Here is a 19588-nt window from a genome sequence, read left to right on the forward strand (position 1 = left end):
GTAGTTGTCAGGAGGAGGAGGAAGGGGAGCTGGGGGTGCGTGTGGTTGTCAGGAGGAGGAGGAAGGGGAGCTGGGGGTGCGTGTGGTTGTCAGGAGGAGGAGGAGGAAGGGGAGCTGGGGGTGCGTGTGGTTGTCAGGAGGAGGAGGAGGAGGAAGGGGAGCTGGGGGTGCGTGTGGTTGTCAGGAGGAGGAAGGGGAGCTGGGGTGCGTGTGGTTGTCAGGAGGAGGAAGGGGAGCTGGGGGTGCGTGTGGTTGTCAGGAGGAGGAAGGGGAGCTGGGGGTGCGTGTGGTTGTCAGGAGGAGGAAGGGGAGCTGGGGGTGCGTGTGGTTGTCAGGAGGAGGAGGAGGAAGGGGAGCTGGGGGTGCGTGTGGTTGTCAGGAGGAGGAGGAGGAAGGGGAGCTGGGGGTGCGTGTGGTTGTGAGGTGTAGGAGGAGGAAGGGGAGCTGGGGGTGCGTGTGGTTGTGAGGAGGAGGAAGGGGAGCTGGGGGTGCGTGTGGTTGTGAGGAGGAGGAGGAGGAAGGGGAGCTGGGGGTGCGTGTGGTTGTGAGGAGGAGGAGGAGGAAGGGGAGCTGGGGGTGCGTGTGGTTGTGAGGAGGAGGAGGAAGGGGAGCTGGGGGTGCGTGTGGTTGTGAGGAGGAGGAAGGGGAGCTGGGGGTGCGTGTGGTTGTCAGGAGGAGGAGGAGGAGGAAGGGGAGCTGGGGGTGCGTGTGGTTGTCAGGAGGAGGAGGAGGAGGAAGGGGAGCTGGGGGTGCGTGTGGTTGTCAGGAGGAGGAGGAGGAGGAAGGGGAGCTGGGGGTGCGTGTGGTTGTCAGAGAGGAGGAGGAAGGGGAGCTGGGGGTGCGTGTGGTTGTCAGGAGGAGGAGGAAGGGGAGCTGGGGGTGCGTGTGGTTGTCAGGAGGAGGAGGAAGGGGAGCTGGGGGTGCGTGTGGTTGTCAGGAGGAGGAGGAGGAAGGGGAGCTGGGGGTGCGTGTGGTTGTCAGGAGGAGGAGGAGGAGGAAGGGGAGCTGGGGGTGCGTGTGGTTGTCAGGAGGAGGAAGGGGAGCTGGGGGTGCGTGTGGTTGTCCAGAGGAGGAGGAGGAAGGGGAGCTGGGGGTGCGTGTGGTTGTCAAGGAGGAGGAAGGGGAGCTGGGGGTGCGTGTGGTTGTCAGGAGGAGGAAGGGGAGCTGGGGGTGCGTGTGGTTGTCAGGAGGGGAGGAAGGGGAGCTGGGGGTGCGTGTGGTTGTGGAGGAGGAGGAGGAAGGGGAGCTGGGGGTGCGTGTGGTTGTGAGGAGGAGGAGGAGGAGGGGAGCTGGGGGTGCGTGTGGTTGTGGGAGGAGGAGGAGGGAAGGGGAGCTGGGGGTGCGTGTGGTTGTGAGGAGGGGGGAGGAAGGGGAGCTGGGGGTGCGTGTGGTTGTGAGGAGGAGGAGGAAGGGGAGCTGGGGGTGCGTGTGGTTGTGAGGAGGAGGAAGGGGAGCTGGGGGTGCGTGTGGTTAGGAGGAGGAGGAGGAAGGGGAGCTGGGGGTGCGTGTGGTTGTGAGGAGGAGGAGGGAGGAAGGGGAGCTGGGGGTGCGTGTGGTTGTGAGGAGGAGGAGGAGGAGGAGGAAGGGGAGCTGGGGGTGCGTGTGGTTGTGGAGGAGGAGGAGGAGGAAGGGGAGCTGGGGGTGCGTGTGGTTGTGAGGAGGAGGAGGAAGGGGAGCTGGGGGTGCGTGTGGTTGTGAGGAGGAGGAGGAAGGGGAGCTGGGGGTGCGTGTGGTTGTGAGGAGGAGGAGGAAGGGGAGCTGGGGGTGCGTGTGGTTGTGAGGAGGAGGAGGAAGGGGAGCTGGGGGTGCGTGTGGTTGTGAGGAGGAGGAGGAAGGGGAGCTGGGGGTGCGTGTGGTTGTAGGAGGAGGAGGAGGAGGAAGGGGAGCTGGGGGTGCGTGTGGTTGTGAGGAGGAGGAGGAGGAAGGGGAGCTGGGGGTGCGTGTGGTTGTGAGGAGGAGGAGCAAGGGGAGCTGGGGGTGCGTGTGGTTGTGAGGAGGAGGAGGAGGAAGGGGAGCTGGGGGTGCGTGTGGTTGTGAGGAGGAGGAGGAGGAAGGGGAGCTGGGGGTGCGTGTGGTTGTGAGGAGGAGGAGGAGGAAGGGGAGCTGGGGGTGCGTGTGGTTGTGAGGAGGAGGAGGAGGAAGGGGAGCTGGGGGTGCGTGTGGTTGTGAGGAGGAGGAGGAGGAAGGGGAGCTGGGGGTGCGTGTGGTTGTGAGGAGGAGGAAGGGGAGCTGGGGGTGCGTGTGGTTGTGAGGAGGAGGAGGAGGAAGGGGAGCTGGGGGTGCGTGTGGTTGTGAGGAGGAGGAGGAAGGGGAGCTGGGGGTGCGTGTGGTTGTGAGGAGGAGGAGGAAGGGGAGCTGGGGGTGCGTGTGGTTGTCAGGAGGAGGAGGAGGAGGAAGGGGAGCTGGGGGTGCGTGTGGTTGTCAGGAGGAGGAGGAGGAGGAAGGGGAGCTGGGGGTGCGTGTGGTTGTCAGGAGGAGGAGGAGGAGGAAGGGGAGCTGGGGGTGCGTGTGGTTGTCAGGAGGAGGAGGAGGAGGAAGGGGAGCTGGGGGTGCGTGTGGTTGTCAGGAGGAGGAGGAGGAAGGGGAGCTGGGGGTGCGTGTGGTTGTCAGGAGGAGGAGGAGGAAGGGGAGCTGGGGGTGCGTGTGGTTGTCAGGAGGAGGAGGAGGAAGGGGAGCTGGGGGTGCGTGTGGTTGTGAGGAGGGAGGAGGAGGAAGGGGAGCTGGGGGTGCGTGTGGTTGTGAGGAGGAGGAGGAAGGGGAGCTGGGGGTGCGTGTGGTTGTCAGGAGGAGGAGGAGGAAGGGGAGCTGGGGGTGCGTGTGGTTGTCAGGAGGAGGAGGAGGAAGGGGAGCTGGGGGTGCGTGTGGTTGTCAGGAGGAGGAGGAAGGGGAGCTGGGGGTGCGTGTGGTTGTCAGGAGGAGGAGGAGGAAGGGGAGCTGGGGGTGCGTGTGGTTGTCAGGAGGAGGAGGAGGAAGGGGAGCTGGGGGTGCGTGTGGTTGTGAGGAGGAGGAGGAAGGGGAGCTGGGGGTGCGTGTGGTTGTGAGGAGGAGGAGGAAGGGGAGCTGGGGGTGCGTGTGGTTGTGAGGAGGAGGAGGAAGGGGAGCTGGGGGTGCGTGTGGTTGTGAGGAGGAAGGGGAGCTGGGGGTGCGTGTGGTTGTGAGGAGGAAGGGGAGCTGGGGGTGCGTGTGGTTGTGAGGAGGAGGAGGAAGGGGAGCTGGGGGTGCGTGTGGTTGTGAGGAGGAGGAGGAAGGGGAGCTGGGGGTGCGTGTGGTTGTGAGGAGGAGGAGGAGGAAGGGGAGCTGGGGGTGCGTGTGGTTGTGAGGAGGAGGAGGAAGGGGAGCTGGGGGTGCGTGTGGTTGTGAGGAGGAGGAGGAAGGGGAGCTGGGGGTGCGTGTGGTTGTGAGGAGGAGGAGGAAGGGGAGCTGGGGGTGCGTGTGGTTGTGAGGAGGAGGAGGAAGGGGAGCTGGGGGTGCGTGTGGTTGTGAGGAGGAGGAGGAAGGGGAGCTGGGGGTGCGTGTGGTTGTGAGGAGGAGGAGGAAGGGGAGCTGGGGGTGCGTGTGGTTGTGAGGAGGAGGAGGAAGGGGAGCTGGGGGTGCGTGTGGTTGTGAGGAGGAGGAGGAAGGGGAGCTGGGGGTGCGTGTGGTTGTGAGGAGGAGGAGGAAGGGGAGCTGGGGGTGCGTGTGGTTGTGAGGGAGGAGGAGGAGGAAGGGGAGCTGGGGGTGCGTGTGGTTGTGAGGAGGAGGAGGAGGAAGGGGAGCTGGGGGTGCGTGTGGTTGTGAGGAGGAGGAGGAGGAAGGGGAGCTGGGGGTGCGTGTGGTTGTGAGGAGGAGGAGGAGGAAGGGGAGCTGGGGGTGCGTGTGGTTGTGAGGAGGAGGAGGAGGAAGGGGAGCTGGGGGTGCGTGTGGTTGTGAGGAGGAGGAGGAGGAAGGGGAGCTGGGGGTGCGTGTGGTTGTGAGGAGGAGGAGCAAGGGGAGCTGGGGGTGCGTGTGGTTGTGAGGAGGAGGAGGAGGAAGGGAGCTGGGGGTGCGTGTGGTTGTGAGGAGGAGGAGGAGGAAGGGGAGCTGGGGGTGCGTGTGGTTGTGAGGAGGGAGGAGGAGGAAGGGGAGCTGGGGGTGCGTGTGGTTGTGAGGAGGAGGAGGAGGAAGGGGAGCTGGGGGTGCGTGTGGTTGTGAGGAGGAGGAGGAGGAAGGGGAGCTGGGGGTGCGTGTGGTTGTGAGGAGGAGGAGGAGGAAGGGGAGCTGGGGGTGCGTGTGGTTGTGAGGAGGAGGAGGAAGGGGAGCTGGGGGTGCGTGTGGTTGTGAGGGAGGAGGAAGGGGAGCTGGGGGTGCGTGTGGTTGTGAGGAGGAGGAGGAGGAAGGGGAGCTGGGGGTGCGTGTGGTTGTGAGGAGGAGGAGGAGGAAGGGGAGCTGGGGGTGCGTGTGGTTGTGAGGAGGAGGAGGAGGAAGGGGAGCTGGGGGTGCGTGTGGTTGTGAGGAGGAGGAGGAGGAGGAAGGGGAGCTGGGGGTGCGTGTGGTTGTGAGGAGGAGGAGGAGGAAGGGGAGCTGGGGGTGCGTGTGGTTGTGAGGAGGAGGAGGAGGAGGAAGGGGAGCTGGGGGTGCGTGTGGTTGTGAGGAGGAGGAGGAGGAAGGGGAGCTGGGGGTGCGTGTGGTTGTGAGGAGGAGGAGGAGGAAGGGGAGCTGGGGGTGCGTGTGGTTGTGAGGAGGAGGAGGAGGGGGGTGGAGTGTGGGAGGAGGAGGAAGGGGAGCTGGGGGTGCGTGTGGTTGTGAGGAGGAGGAGGAGGAAGGGGAGCTGGGGGTGCGTGTGGTTGTGAGGAGGAGGAGGAGGAAGGGGAGCTGGGGGTGCGTGTGGGCTGTCAGGAGGAGGAAGGGGAGCTGAGGGTGCGTGTGGTTGTGAGGAGGAGGAGGAAGGGGAGCTGGGGGTGCGTGTGGTTGTGAGGAGGAGGAGGAAGGGGAGCTGGGGGTGCGTGTGGTTGTGAGGAGGAGGAGGAAGGGGAGCTGGGGGTGCGTGTGGTTGTGAGGAGGAGGAGGAAGGGGAGCTGGGGGTGCGTGTGGTTGTGAGGAGGAGGAGGAAGGGGAGCTGGGGGTGCGTGTGGTTGTGAGGAGGAGGAGGAAGGGGAGCTGGGGGTGCGTGTGGTTGTGAGGAGGAGGAGGAGGAAGGGGAGCTGGGGGTGCGTGTGGTTGTGAGGAGGAGGAGGAGGAAGGGGAGCTGGGGGTGCGTGTGGTTGTGAGGAGGAGGAAGGGGAGCTGGGGGTGCGTGTGGTTGTGAGGAGGAGGAGGAGGAAGGGGAGCTGGGGGTGCGTGTGGTTGTGAGGAGGAGGAGGAGGAGGAAGGGGAGCTGGGGGTGCGTGTGGTTGTGAGGAGGAGGAGGAGGAAGGGGAGCTGGGGGTGCGTGTGGTTGTGAGGAGGAGGAGGAGGAAGGGGAGCTGGGGGTGCGTGTGGTTGTGAGGAGGAGGAGGAGGAAGGGGAGCTGGGGGTGCGTGTGGTTGTGAGGAGGAGGAGGAGGAAGGAGAGCTGGGGGTGCGTGTGGTTGTGAGGAGGAGGAGGAGGAAGGGGAGCTGGGGGTGCGTGTGGTTGTGAGGAGGAGGAGGAGGAAGGGGAGCTGGGGGTGCGTGTGGTTGTGAGGAGGAGGAGGAGGAAGGGGAGCTGGGGGTGCGTGTGGTTGTGAGGAGGAGGAGGAGGAAGGGGAGCTGGGGGTGCGTGTGGTTGTGAGGAGGAGGAGGAGGAAGGGGAGCTGGGGGTGCGTGTGGTTGTGAGGAGGAGGAGGAGGAAGGGGAGCTGGGGGTGCGTGTGGTTGTGAGGAGGAGGAGGAGGAAGGGGAGCTGGGGGTGCGTGTGGTTGTGAGGAGGAGGAGGAGGAAGGGGAGCTGGGGGTGCGTGTGGTTGTGAGGAGGAGGAGGAGGAAGGGGAGCTGGGGGTGCGTGTGGTTGTGAGGAGGAGGAGGAGGAAGGGGAGCTGGGGGTGCGTGTGGTTGTGAGGAGGAGGAGGAGGAAGGGGAGCTGGGGGTGCGTGTGGTTGTGAGGAGGAGGAGGAAGGGGAGCTGGGGGTGCGTGTGGTTGTGAGGAGGAGGAGGAGGAAGGGGAGCTGGGGGTGCGTGTGGTTGTGAGGAGGAGGAGGAGGAAGGGGAGCTGGGGGTGCGTGTGGTTGTGAGGAGGAGGAGGAGGAAGGGGGGCTGGGGGTGCGTGTGGTTGTGAGGAGGAGGAGGAGGAAGGGGAGCTGGGGGTGCGTGTGGTTGTGAGGAGGAGGAGGAGGAAGGGGAGCTGGGGGTGCGTGTGGTTGTGAGGAGGAGGAGGAGGAAGGGGAGCTGGGGGTGCGTGTGGTTGTGAGGAGGAGGAGGAGGAAGGGGAGCTGGGGGTGCGTGTGGTTGTGAGGAGGAGGAGGAGGAAGGGGAGCTGGGGGTGCGTGTGGTTGTGAGGAGGAGGAAGGGGAGCTGGGGGTGCGTGTGGTTAGGAGGAGGAGGAGGAAGGGGAGCTGGGGGTGCGTGTGGTTGTGAGGAGGAGGAGGAGGAAGGGAGCTGGAGGTGCGTGTGGTTGTGAGGAGGAGGAGGAGGAAGGGGAGCTGGGGGTGCGTGTGGTTGTGAGGAGGAGGAGGAGGAAGGGGAGCTGGGGTGCGTGTGGTTGTGAGGAGGAGGAGGAGGAAGGGGAGCTGGGGGTGCGTGTGGTTGTGAGGAGGAGGAGGAGGAGGAAGGGGAGCTGGGGGTGCGTGTGGTTGTGAGGAGGAGGAGGAAGGGGAGCTGGGGGTGCGTGTGGTTGTGAGGAGGAGGAGGAAGGGGAGCTGGGTGTGTGTGTGGTTGTGAGGAGGAGGAAGGGGAGCTGGGTGTGTGTGTGGTTGTGAGGAGGAGGAGGAGGAAGGGGAGCTGGGTGTGTGTGTGGTTGTGAGGAGGAGGAGGAGGAAGGGGAGCTGGGTGTGTGTGTGGTTGTGAGGAGGAGGAAGGGGAGCTGGGTGTGTGTGTGGTTGTGAGGAGGAGGAGGAGGAAGGGGAGCTGGGTGTGTGTGTGGTTGTGAGGAGGAGGAGGAGGAAGGGGAGCTGAGTGTGTGTGGTTGTGAGGAGGAGGAGGAGGAAGGGGAGCTGGGGGTGCGTGTGGTTGTGAGGAGGAGGAGGAGGAGGAAGGGGAGCTGGGTGTGTGTGTGGTTGTGAGGAGGAGGAGGAGGAAGGGGAGCTGGTGTGTGTGTGGTTGTGAGGAGGAGGAGGAGGAGGAGGAAGGGGAGCTGGGTGTGTGTGTGGTTGTGAGGAGGAGGAGGAGGAGGAGGAAGGGGAGCTGGGTGTGTGTGGTTGTGAGGAGGAGGAGGAAGGGGAGCTGGGTGTGTGTGTGGTTGTGAGGAGGAGGAGGAGGAAGGGGAGCTGGGTGTGTGTGTGGTTGTGAGGAGGAGGAGGAAGGGGAGCTGGGTGTGTGTGTGGTTGTGAGGAGGAGGAGGAGGAAGGGGAGCTGGGTGTGTGTGTGGTTGTGAGGAGGAGGAGGAAGGGGAGCTGGGTGTGTGTGGTTGTGAGGAGGAGGAGGAGGAGGAAGGGGAGCTGGGTGTGTGTGTGGTTGTGAGGAGGAGGAGGAAGGGGAGCTGGGTGTGTGTGTGGTTGTGAGGAGGAGGAGGAAGGGGAGCTGGGTGTGTGTGTGGTTGTGAGGAGGAGGAAGGGGAGCTGGGTGTGTGTGTGGTTGTGAGGAGGAGGAGGAAGGGGAGCTGGGTGTGTGTGGTTGTGAGGAGGAGGAAGGGGAGCTGGGTGTGTGTGTGGTTGCGAGGAGGAGGAAGGGGAGCTGGGTGTGTGTGTGGTTGCGAGGAGGAGGAAGGGGAGCTGGGTGTGTGTGTGGTTGCGAGGAGGAGGAGGAAGGGGAGCTGGGTGTGTGTGTGTGGTTGCGAGGAGGAGGAGGAAGGGGAGCTGGGTGTGTGTGTGGTTGCGAGGAGGAGGAGGAAGGGGAGCTGGGTGTGTGTGTGGTTGCGAGGAGGAGGAGGAGGAAGGGGAGCTGGGTGTGTGTGTGGTTGCGAGGAGGAGGAGGAAGGGGAGCTGGGTGTGTGTGTGGTTGCTTGGAGGAGGAGGAAGGGGAGCTGGGTGTGTGTGTGGTTGTGAGGAGGAGGAAGGAGAGCTGGGTGTGTGTGTGGTTGTGAGGAGGAGGAAGGAGAGCTGGGTGTGTGTGTGGTTGTGAGGAGGAGAAAGGGGAGCTGGGTGTGTGTGTGGTTAGGAGGAGGAGGAGGAAGGGGAGCTGGGTGTGTGTGTGGTTGTGAGGAGGAGGAAGGGGAGCTGGGTGTGTGTGTGGTTGTGAGGAGGAGGAAGGAGAGCTGGGTGTGTGTGTGGTTGTGAGGAGGAGGAAGGGGAGCTGGGTGTGTGTGTGGTTGTGAGGAGGAGGGAAGGGGAGCTGGGTGTGTGTGGTTGTGAGGAGGAGGAAGGGGAGCTGGGTGTGTGTGTGGTTGTGAGGAGGAGGAGGAAGAGGAAGGGGAGCTGGGTGTGTGTGTGGTTGTGAGGAGGAGGAGGAAGAGGAAGGGGAGCTGGGTGTGTGTGTGGTTGTGAGGAGGAGGAAGAGGAGGAAGGGGAGCTGGGTGTGTGTGTGGTTGTGAGGAGGAGGAGGAGGAAGGGGAGCTGGGTGTGTGTGTGGTTGTGAGGAGGAGGAGGAAGGGGAGCTGGGTGTGTGTGTGGTTGCGAGGAGGAGGAAGGGGAGCTGGGTGTGTGTGTGGTTGCGAGGAGGAGGAGTAGGAAGGGGAGCTGGGTGTGTGTGTGGTTGCGAGGAGGAGGAGTAGGAAGGGGAGCTGGGTGTGTGTGTGGTTGCGAGGAGGAGGAGGAGGAAGGGGAGCTGGGTGTGTGTGTGGTTGCGAGGAGGAGGAAGGGGAGCTGGTTGTGTGTGTGGTTGCGAGGAGGAGGAGGAGGAAGGGGAGCTGGGTGTGTGTGGTTGCGAGGAGGAGGAAGGGGAGCTGGGTGTGTGTGTGGTTGCGGAGGAGGAGGAGGAGGAAGGGGAGCTGGGTGTGTGTGTGGTTGCGAGGAGGAGGAGGAGGAAGGGGAGCTGGGTGTGTGTGTGGTTGCGAGGAGGAGGAAGGGGAGCTGGTTGTGTGTGTGGTTGCGAGGAGGAGGAGGAGGAAGGGGAGCTGGGTGTGTGTGGTTGCGAGGAGGAGGAAGGGGAGCTGGGTGTGTGTGTGGTTGCGAGGAGGAGGAGGAGGAGGAAGGGGAGCTGGGTGTGTGTGTGGTTGTGAGGAGGAGGAGGAAGGGGATCTGGGTGTGTGTGTGGTTGTGAGGAGGAGGAGGAAGGGGAGCTGGGTGTGTGTGTGTGGTTGTGAGGAGGAGGAGGAGGAAGGGGAGCTGGGTGTGTGTGTGGTTGTGAGGAGGAGGAAGGGGAGCTGGGTGTGTGTGTGGTTGTGAGGAGGAGGAGGAGGAGGAAGGGGAGCTGGGTGTGTGTGTGGTGGGAGGAGGAGGAGGAGGAAGGGGAGCTGGGTGTGTGTGTGGTGAGGAGGAGGAGGAGGAAGGGGAGCTGGGTGTGTGTGTGGTTGTGAGGAGGAGGAGGAAGGGGAGCTGGTTGTGTGTGTGGTTGTGAGGAGGAGGAGGAGGAGGAAGGGGAGCTTGGTGTGTGTGTGGTTGTGAGGAGGAGGAGGAGGAGGAAGGGGAGCTGGGTGTGTGTGTGGTTGTGAGGAGGAGGAGGAGGAGGAAGGGGAGCTGGGTGTGTGTGTGGTTGTGAGGAGGAGGAGGAGAGGAAGGGGAGCTGGGTGTGTGTGGTTGTGAGGGTGAGGAGGAGGAGGAGGAAGGGGAGCTGGGTGTGTGTGTGGTTGTGAGGAGGAGGAAGGGGAGCTGGGTGTGTGTGTGGTTGTGAGGAGGAGGAAGGAGAGCTGGGTGTGTGTGTGGTTGTGAGGAGGAGGAATGGGAGCTGGGTGTGTGTGTGGTTGTGAGGAGGAGGAAGGGGAGCTGGGTGTGTGTGTGGTTGCGAGGAGGAGGAGGAAGGGGAGCTGGGTGTGTGTGTGGTTGCGAGGAGGAGGAAGGGGAGCTGGGTGTGTGTGTGGTTGTGAGGAGGAGGAGGAGGAGGAAGGGGAGCTGGGTGTGTGTGTGGTTGCGAGGAGGAGGAGGAAGGGGAGCTGGGTGTGTGTGTGGTTGCGAGGAGGAGGAAGGGGAGCTGGGTGTGTGTGTGGTTGCGAGGAGGAGGAGGAAGGGGAGCTGGGTGTGTGTGTGGTTGCGAGGAGGAGGAGGAGGAAGGGGAACTGGGTGTGTGTGTGTGGTTGCGAGGAGGAGGAGGAAGGGGAGCTGGGTGTGTGTGTGGTTGCGAGGAGGAGGAGGAGGAGGAAGGGGAGCTGGGTGTGTGTGTGGTTGCGAGGAGGAGGAGGAAGGGGAGCTGGGTGTGTGTGTGGTTGTGAGGAGGAGGAAGGGGAGCTGGGTGTGTGTGTGGTTGTGAGGGAGGAGGGAGGAAGGGGAGCTGGGTGTGTGTGTGGTTGTGAGGAGGAGGAGGAGGAGGAAGGGGAGCTGGGTGTGTGTGTGGTTGTGAGGAGGAGGAGGAGGAAGGGGAGCTGGGTGTGTGTGTGGTTGTGAGGAGGAGGAGGAGGAAGGGGAGCTGGGTGTGTGTGTGGTTGTGAGGAGGAGGAAGGGGAGCTGGGTGTGTGTGTGGTTGTGAGGAGGAGGAAGGGGAGCTGGGTGTGTGTGTGGTTGTGAGGAGGAGGAAGGAGAGCTGGGTGTGTGTGTGGTTGTGAGGAGGAGGAAGGGGAGCTGGGTGTGGTGTGTGGTTGTGAGGAGGAGGAAGGGGAGCTGGGTGTGTGTGTGGTTGTGAGGAGGAGGAAGGGGAGCTGGGTGTGTGTGTGGTTGTGAGGAGGAGGAGGAAGGGGAGCTGGGTGTGTGTGTGGTTGTGAGGAGGAGGAGGAAGGGGAGCTGGGTGTGTGTGTGGTTAGGAGAAGGAGGAGGAAGGGGAGCTGGGTGTGTGTGTGGTTGTGAGGAGGAGGAGGAAGGGGAGCTGGGTGTGTGTGTGGTTGCGAGGAGGAGGAGGAAGGGGAGCTGGGTGTGTGTGTGGTTGCGAGGAAGAGGAGGAGGAGGAAGGGGAGCTGGGTGTGTGTGGTTGCGAGGAGGAAGGGGAGCTGGGTGTGTGTGTGGTTGCGAGGAGGAGGAGGAGGAGGAAGGGGAGCTGGGTGTGTGTGTGGTTGTGAGGAGGAGGAGGAAGGGGAGCTGGGTGTGTGTGTGGTTGCGAGGAGGAGGAGGAAGGGGAGCTGGGTGTGTGTGTGGTTGCGAGGAGGAGGAGGAGGAGGAAGGGGAGCTGGGTGTGTGTGTGGTTGCGAGGAGGAGGAAGGGGAGCTGGGTGTGTGTGTGGTTGCGAGGAGGAGGAAGGGGAACTGGGTGTGTGTGTGTGGTTGTGAGGAGGAGGAGGAAGGGGAGCTGGGTGTGTGTGTGGTTGTGAGGAGGAGGAGGAGGAGGAAGGGGAGCTGGGTGTGTGTGTGGTTGTGAGGAGGAGGAAGGGAAGCTGGGTGTGTGTGTGGTTGTGAGGAGGAGGAGGAAGGGGAGCTGGGTGTGTGTGTGGTTGTGAGGAGGAGGAGGAAGGGGAGCTGGGTGTGTGTGTGGTTGTGAGGAGGAGGAGGAAGGGGAGCTGGGTGTGTGTGTGGTTGTGAGGAGGAGGAGGAAGGGGAGCTGGGTGTGTGTGTGGTTGTGAGGAGGAGGAGGAAGGGGAGCTGGGTGTGTGTGTGGTTGTGAGGAGGAGGAAGGGGAGCTGGGTGTGTGTGTGGTTGTGAGGAGGAGGAGGAAGGGGAGCTGGGTGTGTGTGTGGTTTTGAGGAGGAGGAGGAAGGGGAGCTGGGTGTGTGTGTGGTTGTGAGGAGGAGGAGGAAGGGGAGCTGGGTGTGTGTGTGGTTGTGAGGAGGAGGAGGAAGGGGAGCTGGGTGTGTGTGTGGTTGTGAGGAGGAAGGGGAGCTGGGTGTGTGTGGTTGTGAGGAGGAGGAGGAAGGGGAGCTGGGTGTGTGTGTGGTTGTGAGGAGGAGGAGGAAGGGGAGCTGGGTGTGTGTGTGGTTGTGAGGAGGAGGAGGAAGGGGAGCTGGGTGTGTGTGTGGTTGTGAGGAGGAGGAGGAAGGGGAGCTGGGTGTGTGTGTGGTTGTGAGGAGGAGGAGGAAGGGGAGCTGGGTGTGTGTGTGGTTGTGAGGAGGAGGAGGAAGGGGAGCTGGGTGTGTGTGTGGTTGTGAGGAGGAGGAAGGGGAGCTGGGTGTGTGTGTGGTTGTGAGGAGGAGGAGGAAGGGGAGCTGGGTGTGTGTGTGTGGTTGTGAGGAGGAGGAGGAAGGGGAGCTGGGTGTGTGTGTGGTTGTGAGGAGGAGGAGGAAGGGGAGCTGGGTGTGTGTGTGGTTGTGAGGAGGAGGAGGAAGGGGAGCTGGGTGTGTGTGTGGTTTTGAGGAGGAGGAGGAAGGGGAGCTGGGTGTGTGTGTGGTTGTGAGGAGGAGGAGGAGGAAGGGGAGCTGGGTGTGTGTGTGGTTGTGAGGAGGAGGAGGAAGGGGAGCTGGGTGTGTGTGTGGTTGTGAGGAGGAGGAGGAAGGGGAGCTGGGTGTGTGTGTGGTTGTGAGGAGGAGGAGGAAGGGGAGCTGGGTGTGTGTGTGGTTGTGAGGAGGAGGAGGAAGGGGAGCTGGGTGTGTGTGTGGTTGTGAGGAGGAGGAGGAAGGGGAGCTGGGTGTGTGTGTGGTTGTGAGGAGGAGGAGGAAGGGGAGCTGGGTGTGTGTGTGGTTGTGAGGAGGAGGAGGAAGGGGAGCTGGGTGTGTGTGGTTGTGAGGAGGAGGAGGAAGGGGAGCTGGGTGTGTGTGTGGTTGTGAGGAGGAGGAGGAAGGGGAGCTGGGTGTGTGTGTGTGGTTGTGAGGAGGAGGAGGAAGGGGAGCTGGGTGTGTGTGTGGTTGTGAGGAGGAGGAGGAAGGGGAGCTGGGTGTGTGTGTGGTTGTGAGGAGGAGGAGGAAGGGGAGCTGGGTGTGTGTGTGGTTGTGAGGAGGAGGAGGAAGGGGAGCTGGGTGTGTGTGTGGTTGTGAGGAGGAGGAGGAAGGGGAGCTGGGTGTGTGTGTGGTTGTGAGGAGGAGGAGGAAGGGGAGCTGGGTGTGTGTGTGGTTGTGAGGAGGAGGAGGAAGGGGAGCTGGGTGTGTGTGGTTGTGAGCAGGAGGAGGAAGGGGAGCTGGGTGTGTGTGTGGTTGTGAGGAGGAGGAGGAAGGGGAGCTGGGTGTGTGTGTGGTTGTGAGGAGGAGGAGGAAGGGGAGCTGGGTGTGTGTGTGGTTGTGAGGAGGAGGAGGAAGGGGAGCTGGGTGTGTGTGTGGTTGTGAGGAGGAGGAGGAAGGGGAGCTGGGTGTGTGTGTGGTTGTGAGGAGGAGGAGGAAGGGGAGCTGGGTGTGTGTGTGGTTGTGAGGAGGAGGAGGAAGGGGAGCTGGGTGTGTGTGTGGTTGTGAGGAGGAGGAGGAAGGGGAGCTGGGTGTGTGTGTGGTTGTGAGGAGGAGGAGGAAGGGGAGCTGGGTGTGTGTGTGGTTGTGAGGAGGAGGAGGAGGAGGAAGGGGAGCTGGGTGTGTGTGTGGTTGTGAGGAGGAGGAGGAGGAGGAAGGGGAGCTGGGTGTGTGTGTGGTTGTGAGGAGGAGGAGGAGGAGGAAGGGGAGCTGGGTGTGTGTGTGGTTGTGAGGAGGAGGAGGAAGGGGAGCTGGTGTGTGTGTGGTTGTGAGGAGGAGGAGGAAGGGGAGCTGGGTGTGTGTGTGGTTGTGAGGAGGAGGAGGAAGGGGAGCTGGGTGGGTGTGTGGTTGTGAGGAGGAGGAGGAAGGGGAGCTGGGTGGGTGTGTGGTTGTGAGGAGGAGGAGGAAGGGGAGCTGGGTGGGTGTGTGGTTGTGAGGAGGAGGAGGAAGGGGAGCTGGGTGTGTGTGGTTGTGAGGAGGAGGAGGAAGGGGAGCTGGGTGTGTGTGTGGTTGTGAGGAGGAGGAGGAAGGGGAGCTGGGTGTGTGTGTGGTTGTGAGGAGGAGGAGGAAGGGGAGCTGGGTGTGTGTGTGGTTGTGAGGAGGAGGAGGAAGGGGAGCTGGGTGTGTGTGTGGTTGTGAGGAGGAGGAGGAAGGGGAGCTGGGTGTGTGTGTGTGGTTGTGAGGAGGAGGAGGAAGTGGAGCTGGGTGTGTGTGTGGTTGTGAGGAGGAGGAGGAGGAGGAAGGGGAGCTGGGTGTGTGTGTGATTGTGAGGAGGAGGAGGAGGAAGGGGAGCTGGGGGGGTGTGTGGTTGTGAGGAGGAGGAAGGGGAGCTGGGGGTGTGTGTGGTTGTGAGGAGGAGGAAGGGGAGCTGGGGTGTGTGTGGTTGTGAGGAGGAGGAGGAAGGGGAGCTGGGGGTGTGTGTGGTTGTGAGGAGGAGGAGGAGGAGGAAGGGGAGCTGGGGGTGTGTGTGGTTGTGAGGAGGAGGAGGAGGAGGAAGGGGAGCTGGGTGTGTGTGTGGTTGTGAGGAGGAGGAGGAGGAGGAAGGGGAGCTGGGTGTGTGTGTGGTTGTGAGGAGGAGGAGGAGGAGGAGGAGGAGGAAGGGGAGCTGGGTGTGTGTGTGGTTGTGAGGAGGAGGAGGAGGAGGAGGAAGGGGAGCTGGGTGTGTGTGTGGTTGTGAGGAGGAGGAAGGGGAGCTGGGGGTGTGTGTGGTTGTGAGGAGGAGGAGGAAGGGGAGCTGGGGGTGTGTGTGGTTGTGAGGAGGAGGAGGAAGGGGAGCTGGGGGTGTGTGTGGTTGTGAGGAGGAGGAGGAAGGGGAGCTGGGTGTGTGTGTGGTTGTGAGGAGGAGGAGGAAGGGGAGCTGGGTGTGTGTGTGGTTGTGAGGAGGAGGAGGAAGGGGAGCTGGGTGTGTGTGTGGTTGTGAGGAGGAGGAGGAAGGGGAGCTGGGTGTGTGTGTGGTTGTGAGGAGGAGGAGGAAGGGGAGCTGGGTGTGTGTGTGGTTGTGAGGAGGAGGAGGAAGGGGAGCTGGGTGTGTGTGTGGTTGTGAGGAGGAGGAGGAGGAGGAAGGGGAGCTGGGTGTGTGTGTGGTTGTGAGGAGGAGGAGGAGGAAGGGGAGCTGGGTGTGTGTGTGGTTAGGAGGAGGAGGAGGAGGAGGAAGGGGAGCTGGGTGTGTGTGTGGTTGTGAGGAGGAGGAGGAAGGGGAGCTGGGTGTGTGTGTGGTTGTGAGGAGGAGGAGGAGGAGGAAGGGGAGCTGGGTGTGTGTGTGGTTGTGAGGAGGAGGAGGAGAAGGAAGGGGAGCTGGGTGTGTGTGTGGTTGTGAGGAGGAGGAGGAAGGGGAGCTGGGTGTGTGTGTGGTTGTGAGGAGGAGGAGGAAGGGGAGCTGGGTGTGTGTGTGGTTGTGAGGAGGAGGAGGAAGGGGAGCTGGGGGTGTGTGTGGTTGTGAGGAGGAGGAGGAAGGGGAGCTGGGTGTGTGTGTGGTTGTGAGGAGGAGGAGGAGGGGGAGCTGGGTGTGTGTGGTTGTGAGGAGGAGGGGGAGCTGGGTGTGTGTGGTTGTGAGGAGGAAGGGGAGCTGGGTGTGTGTGTGGTTGTGAGGAGGAAGGGGAGCTGGGTGTGTGTGTGGTTGTCAGGAGGAGGAGGAGGGGGAGCTGGGTGTGTGTGTGGTTGTCAGGAGGAGGAGGGGGAGCTGGGTGTGTGTGTGGTTGTCAGGAGGAGGAGGGGGATCTGGGTGTGTGTGGTTGTCAGGAGGAGGAGGAAGAGGAGCTGCCTGTGTGTGGTTGTCAGGAGGAGGATCTGGGTGTGTGTGGTTGTCAGGAGGAGGAGGGGGTGCGGGTTGTGTGTGTGTGTGTGTGGTTGTCAGGTCAGTTGTCAGAGCTGCTTTCAGGTGAAGGGACCAAAACCTTTGCAGTTTTATGACCTGGCGACTTTCTTCCCTCCTTGTCCCAGACTATCTCCGGCTCCAGGAGCCCAGGAGTGAGTTTTTCATTTTTCACCTCTTCTCCATCCAGCCCAGACTGCCATGACGACTTCTCCCCGGCTTCGACTCTTCTGCAGAGTGTGCTGTGCAGACAGATTTCACAGCACCGTCCTCACTAGTTCCCGTCCTGCTGATGCCCCTCATTCTGTGCTGCACCTGCTGTGCGGAGCAGGGACCCCGATACTTCAGAAATGATGTCTCTGCTAATTACTTTCTAAAGAATGTGCAGCAGACAGAAAGCGCCCTGAAATCATAAAGTGCCAGGTAGAGGGTAATAATGATGTCCCTCAACAGAATAATGCCCTATGTGTCCCCCTTCCCGACATTAATGAGGAGCCCTATGTGCCCCCTGACGTTAATGAGGAGCCCTGTGTGTGCCCCCCCCCCCCCCCCACCTGACATTAATAAGAAGCCCTGTGTGCTCCTGACAAAGTAGTAAGGCCCCATGTGGACATCCTAAAAAGTAACCGTGCCTCAGTGTTACCCCAGACAGTAATAATGGCCTCTAGAAGTAACTGTCCGGTGACAACTCTTTCCTACTTTAAGCCCCTGAGATTCTCCTCCCGTCAGCGACTTTAGGAGCTAATGAGGAGCTGTGAGCTGTGAGTCAGCGGAGGAGGAGGATGATCTGTCGCTTCCTGTCTGGTGTCGTCTTGTGATGATGAAGGAGCGGCGGCTGTCAGTAGCTGCAGATGATTTGTATGGAAATGGCGCAGACGTCGCTTCTTTTATTCCTTCAGCTTTCAGCTTTTGTTTCTGGAGGAGATGTGAGAATCGGAGCAGACGCCGTCACCGTCTCAGACGCGGCTCAGGATGGAGATGATCCTTATTGGTGCAGGTCCCGCCAGTCGAGGGCTTAAAGGGCTGTTTCATAAGACCCCTCAGATGGCGGCCACAGATGCGGCATCACTCACTGGTGATGGTGACGGGTGTTACGTTCCATCGTCTCACTAATGTCCCCGGCCCGTGCTGCTCTGCACAATTCACTGCAGATGGGACTAGCGCTATTTTTGCAAGAAGGAAGCCATGTTTTTTTAATCCTAGACATCCCCTTTCGGCACACAAAAAACGAGCCCTCGCACGGCTCCATTAGCGGAAAATTAGTTATTGGAGACATAAACATTTTTTTTATGCAAAGTTCAGAATTTTTTAAGTCCCTAAAATAATAATAAAAATATACGTGTTTGGTATCGCTGTCACCATACAGAGCTGGAGAGTCACGTTTCCAGGTCACTTTTACTGCATTGTGGAAGCTGTAAAAAGGAAAGCTAAAAATCAATGGCAGAATTGCATTTTTTTTTATAGTTTTTATTATTGCACTTATAATTTTTTTTTTTAAGTACATTTATATGAGAAAACGAATGGTGTTATGCGAAAAGCACAAGTCATCTGGCAAAAAAACAACCCAAAACAATCCCAGAATAATAATAATTAAAAAAAAAGCCCAAAATAAGTCATAGTAAAAAAGCCACAAATAATAGTAATATAAATAATAATAATTAGAAAAAAAATTATATTAAAAAAAGCCCAAAATAATACTGTATACCCTTTGTACACTGCAAATATGTCTTCAGTAAAATGGCGCCGGATAGCGCTATGCGCATGGGCCGATTCTGACGCCTGCAGGCCCCCGGTCAGGTAAGTATGGCGCCGCGGCGACGCTCCCCCCGGTCAGGTAAGTATGGCGCCGGAGATCGCGGTATGCGTTCAGTGCCTACGCATACCGCGATCTCCGGCGACATACACTCCTCTTACCTGTAACGAACGGCTGGATGCCTGCTTCTGTCTGGAGCCAGACTGCACGTCTGTAAAGGCTTCAGACAGAGGTATGCGTCCCCGGTTATATTATAGATATAAGCAAGCCCAAAATCCCCAAATAATAATAATAATAAAAAAAAAAAATCCCAAAATAATAGTAAAAAAAAAGAAACCTGCCTAAAATAATAATGATGATAAAAAATAATCCACAAATAATAATAAAATCAAATCCAATAAAGATAGTAAAAAAAAGAAACAAGCCCAAACTAATAATAGTTTGGGCCAAAAACGATTTTTTTTAATGACCGTGCCAAAAATGAAGATTGGCTGTGTCATTAAGGGGTTACTGTTAGTCTTGTAATGAGCCGGTGATGACCCCCCTCATTCACATATATACATAATAGATATTGACATCCGAGCGCCTTCGTTCTCAGTAAACCGCGGTCAGACGACCCGTTTTGCTTTCTGCCTTGTGTTTCCGAGTTGTGCCCACCAGGGGGAGCTCTGGCAGCTCAGGACGACCCCGCTGCCGCTATCTTCCATTTCTCATTTTTTTTCCCCCCACAGCAGAAATGAGATTTGACTTAACATATTCCTTATCTCGTCTGGCTCCTATCAGAGGAGATTGTGAGCAGCGCAGATAGTAAAGGTGTTCTCCTGTCTAAATGGTCCGGTGCAGCGCGGCTCTGCAGTGGCAGGGAGGGCGATGGCGCGACGCTTCTCTCCTGGCATCTGTTCAAGGCGACACAACCAGCGTGTCCTTGAGATGCACTTCAGCGTCCAGATTGAATGTTTAACCTCTGCGGCAGGTGGAGGCGGCTCGTCACACGGCGTCCTGCTGACACGGGACCTGTCTGCGAGGCGCGAAACGCGTTTCTTATCCCTAATTAAAAAAAGATTTATTAATAAGCAGGAAAAAAAAATGACCTTTGGCATTTAATTTACCAGGAAGATGATCCCTAGGGGCTCATTTCTTGTGATATGTACCCATACAGTAATATTCCAGTTTCACACCATCTGCCTGAATTAGGAGGCTCAGGATGGAAAGCATTTTGCATGGTGCTGCGGACCCCCCCTCTTTTATAATTTTTCACAGCAGCAATTTGTCACATTGAATCAGAGTAAAGAAGAGCTGTTGGGGGACTTTGCCTGGTGAGTAGGTGCACCCTCCGTAACCCAATGTCGCCTCTCGTTGCTCCACAGGTCAGAGTGAAGCCCGATAAGACCGGCGTGGTCACCGATGGCGTGAAACACTCGATGAATCCGTTCTGTGAGATCGCGGTGGAAGAAGCCGTCAGGTTAAAGGAAAAGAAGATCGTCAGTGAGATCATCGCCATCAGCTGCGGCCCCCAGCAGTGTCAGGTACGCCACTTTTACGCAGACGTGGCTTATAATCGCCTCTGTCTGGTAGTGAATCAAGGTGGCTGCGATGACCTGGCGATCACTCGGTGCTCTGGAGTCTTTGCACACCCAGTTCAGCTGTGAAAAAAATGGCTTCCTTTTTCCAAAAACAGCACCACCACTGTGCACAGGTTGTGAGTGGTATTGCACCATTCACATCAGTGGAACTAAGCTGTAACTCGTAGACCTGTGCTAGATTTTGGAAGAAGGCAGCCATGTTTTTCTAATTCCTGGCGAGTCTATTCCGGTGCGGGTGTAAGGCACGGGCACAGGAGCTGAGCCTGCTCTATACCTGGCAGGTGCAAGACGCGAGCACAGAAGCTGACCCTGCTCTATACCTGGCAGGTGCTGGCTGTGTTATACAGGTGCGACAATACCTGGATTAAAAAGAGATGAAAATGTTGTACGTTCTCCAAAACGGTCCCAGTAGAAATGTCGGCTCGGTGTAGGAAAACAACAAGGCCCGACAGAAAAGTAAAAAAAAGTTGAGTCTTAAAAACCAGCAATAAGAAAACCAAATATATGTATATATTTTTTTACCAAGTGCTGATTTTTATTTTTTTTTTTCCTAATTTATTTTTAGACACTTCAGTTTACTGTAGGCTGTAAAGCGAGATCTCCCTGTTGCTCGTA

The 19588-nt window shown here is 59.9% G+C and overlaps 1 protein-coding gene across 1 annotated transcript in view; it reads left to right on the forward strand.

Moving 5' to 3' along the window:
• ETFB (electron transfer flavoprotein subunit beta) overlaps nt 1–19588 on the forward strand; it is a 39376-nt gene that overhangs the window by 3512 nt on the left and 16276 nt on the right. Inside the window, exon 2 of the mRNA XM_073655754.1 lies at nt 18758–18916. Within this exon, the coding sequence (XP_073511855.1) occupies nt 18758–18916 (159 nt within the window). The remainder of the gene's footprint in view (nt 1–18757; nt 18917–19588) is intronic.

The sequence above is a fragment of the Phyllobates terribilis genome, unplaced genomic scaffold (assembly GCF_046119375.1).
Source record: "Phyllobates terribilis strain yellow unplaced genomic scaffold, ASM4611937v1 Scaffold_12__6_contigs__length_324123572, whole genome shotgun sequence".
Lineage (NCBI taxonomy): Eukaryota > Metazoa > Chordata > Amphibia > Anura > Dendrobatidae > Phyllobates > Phyllobates terribilis.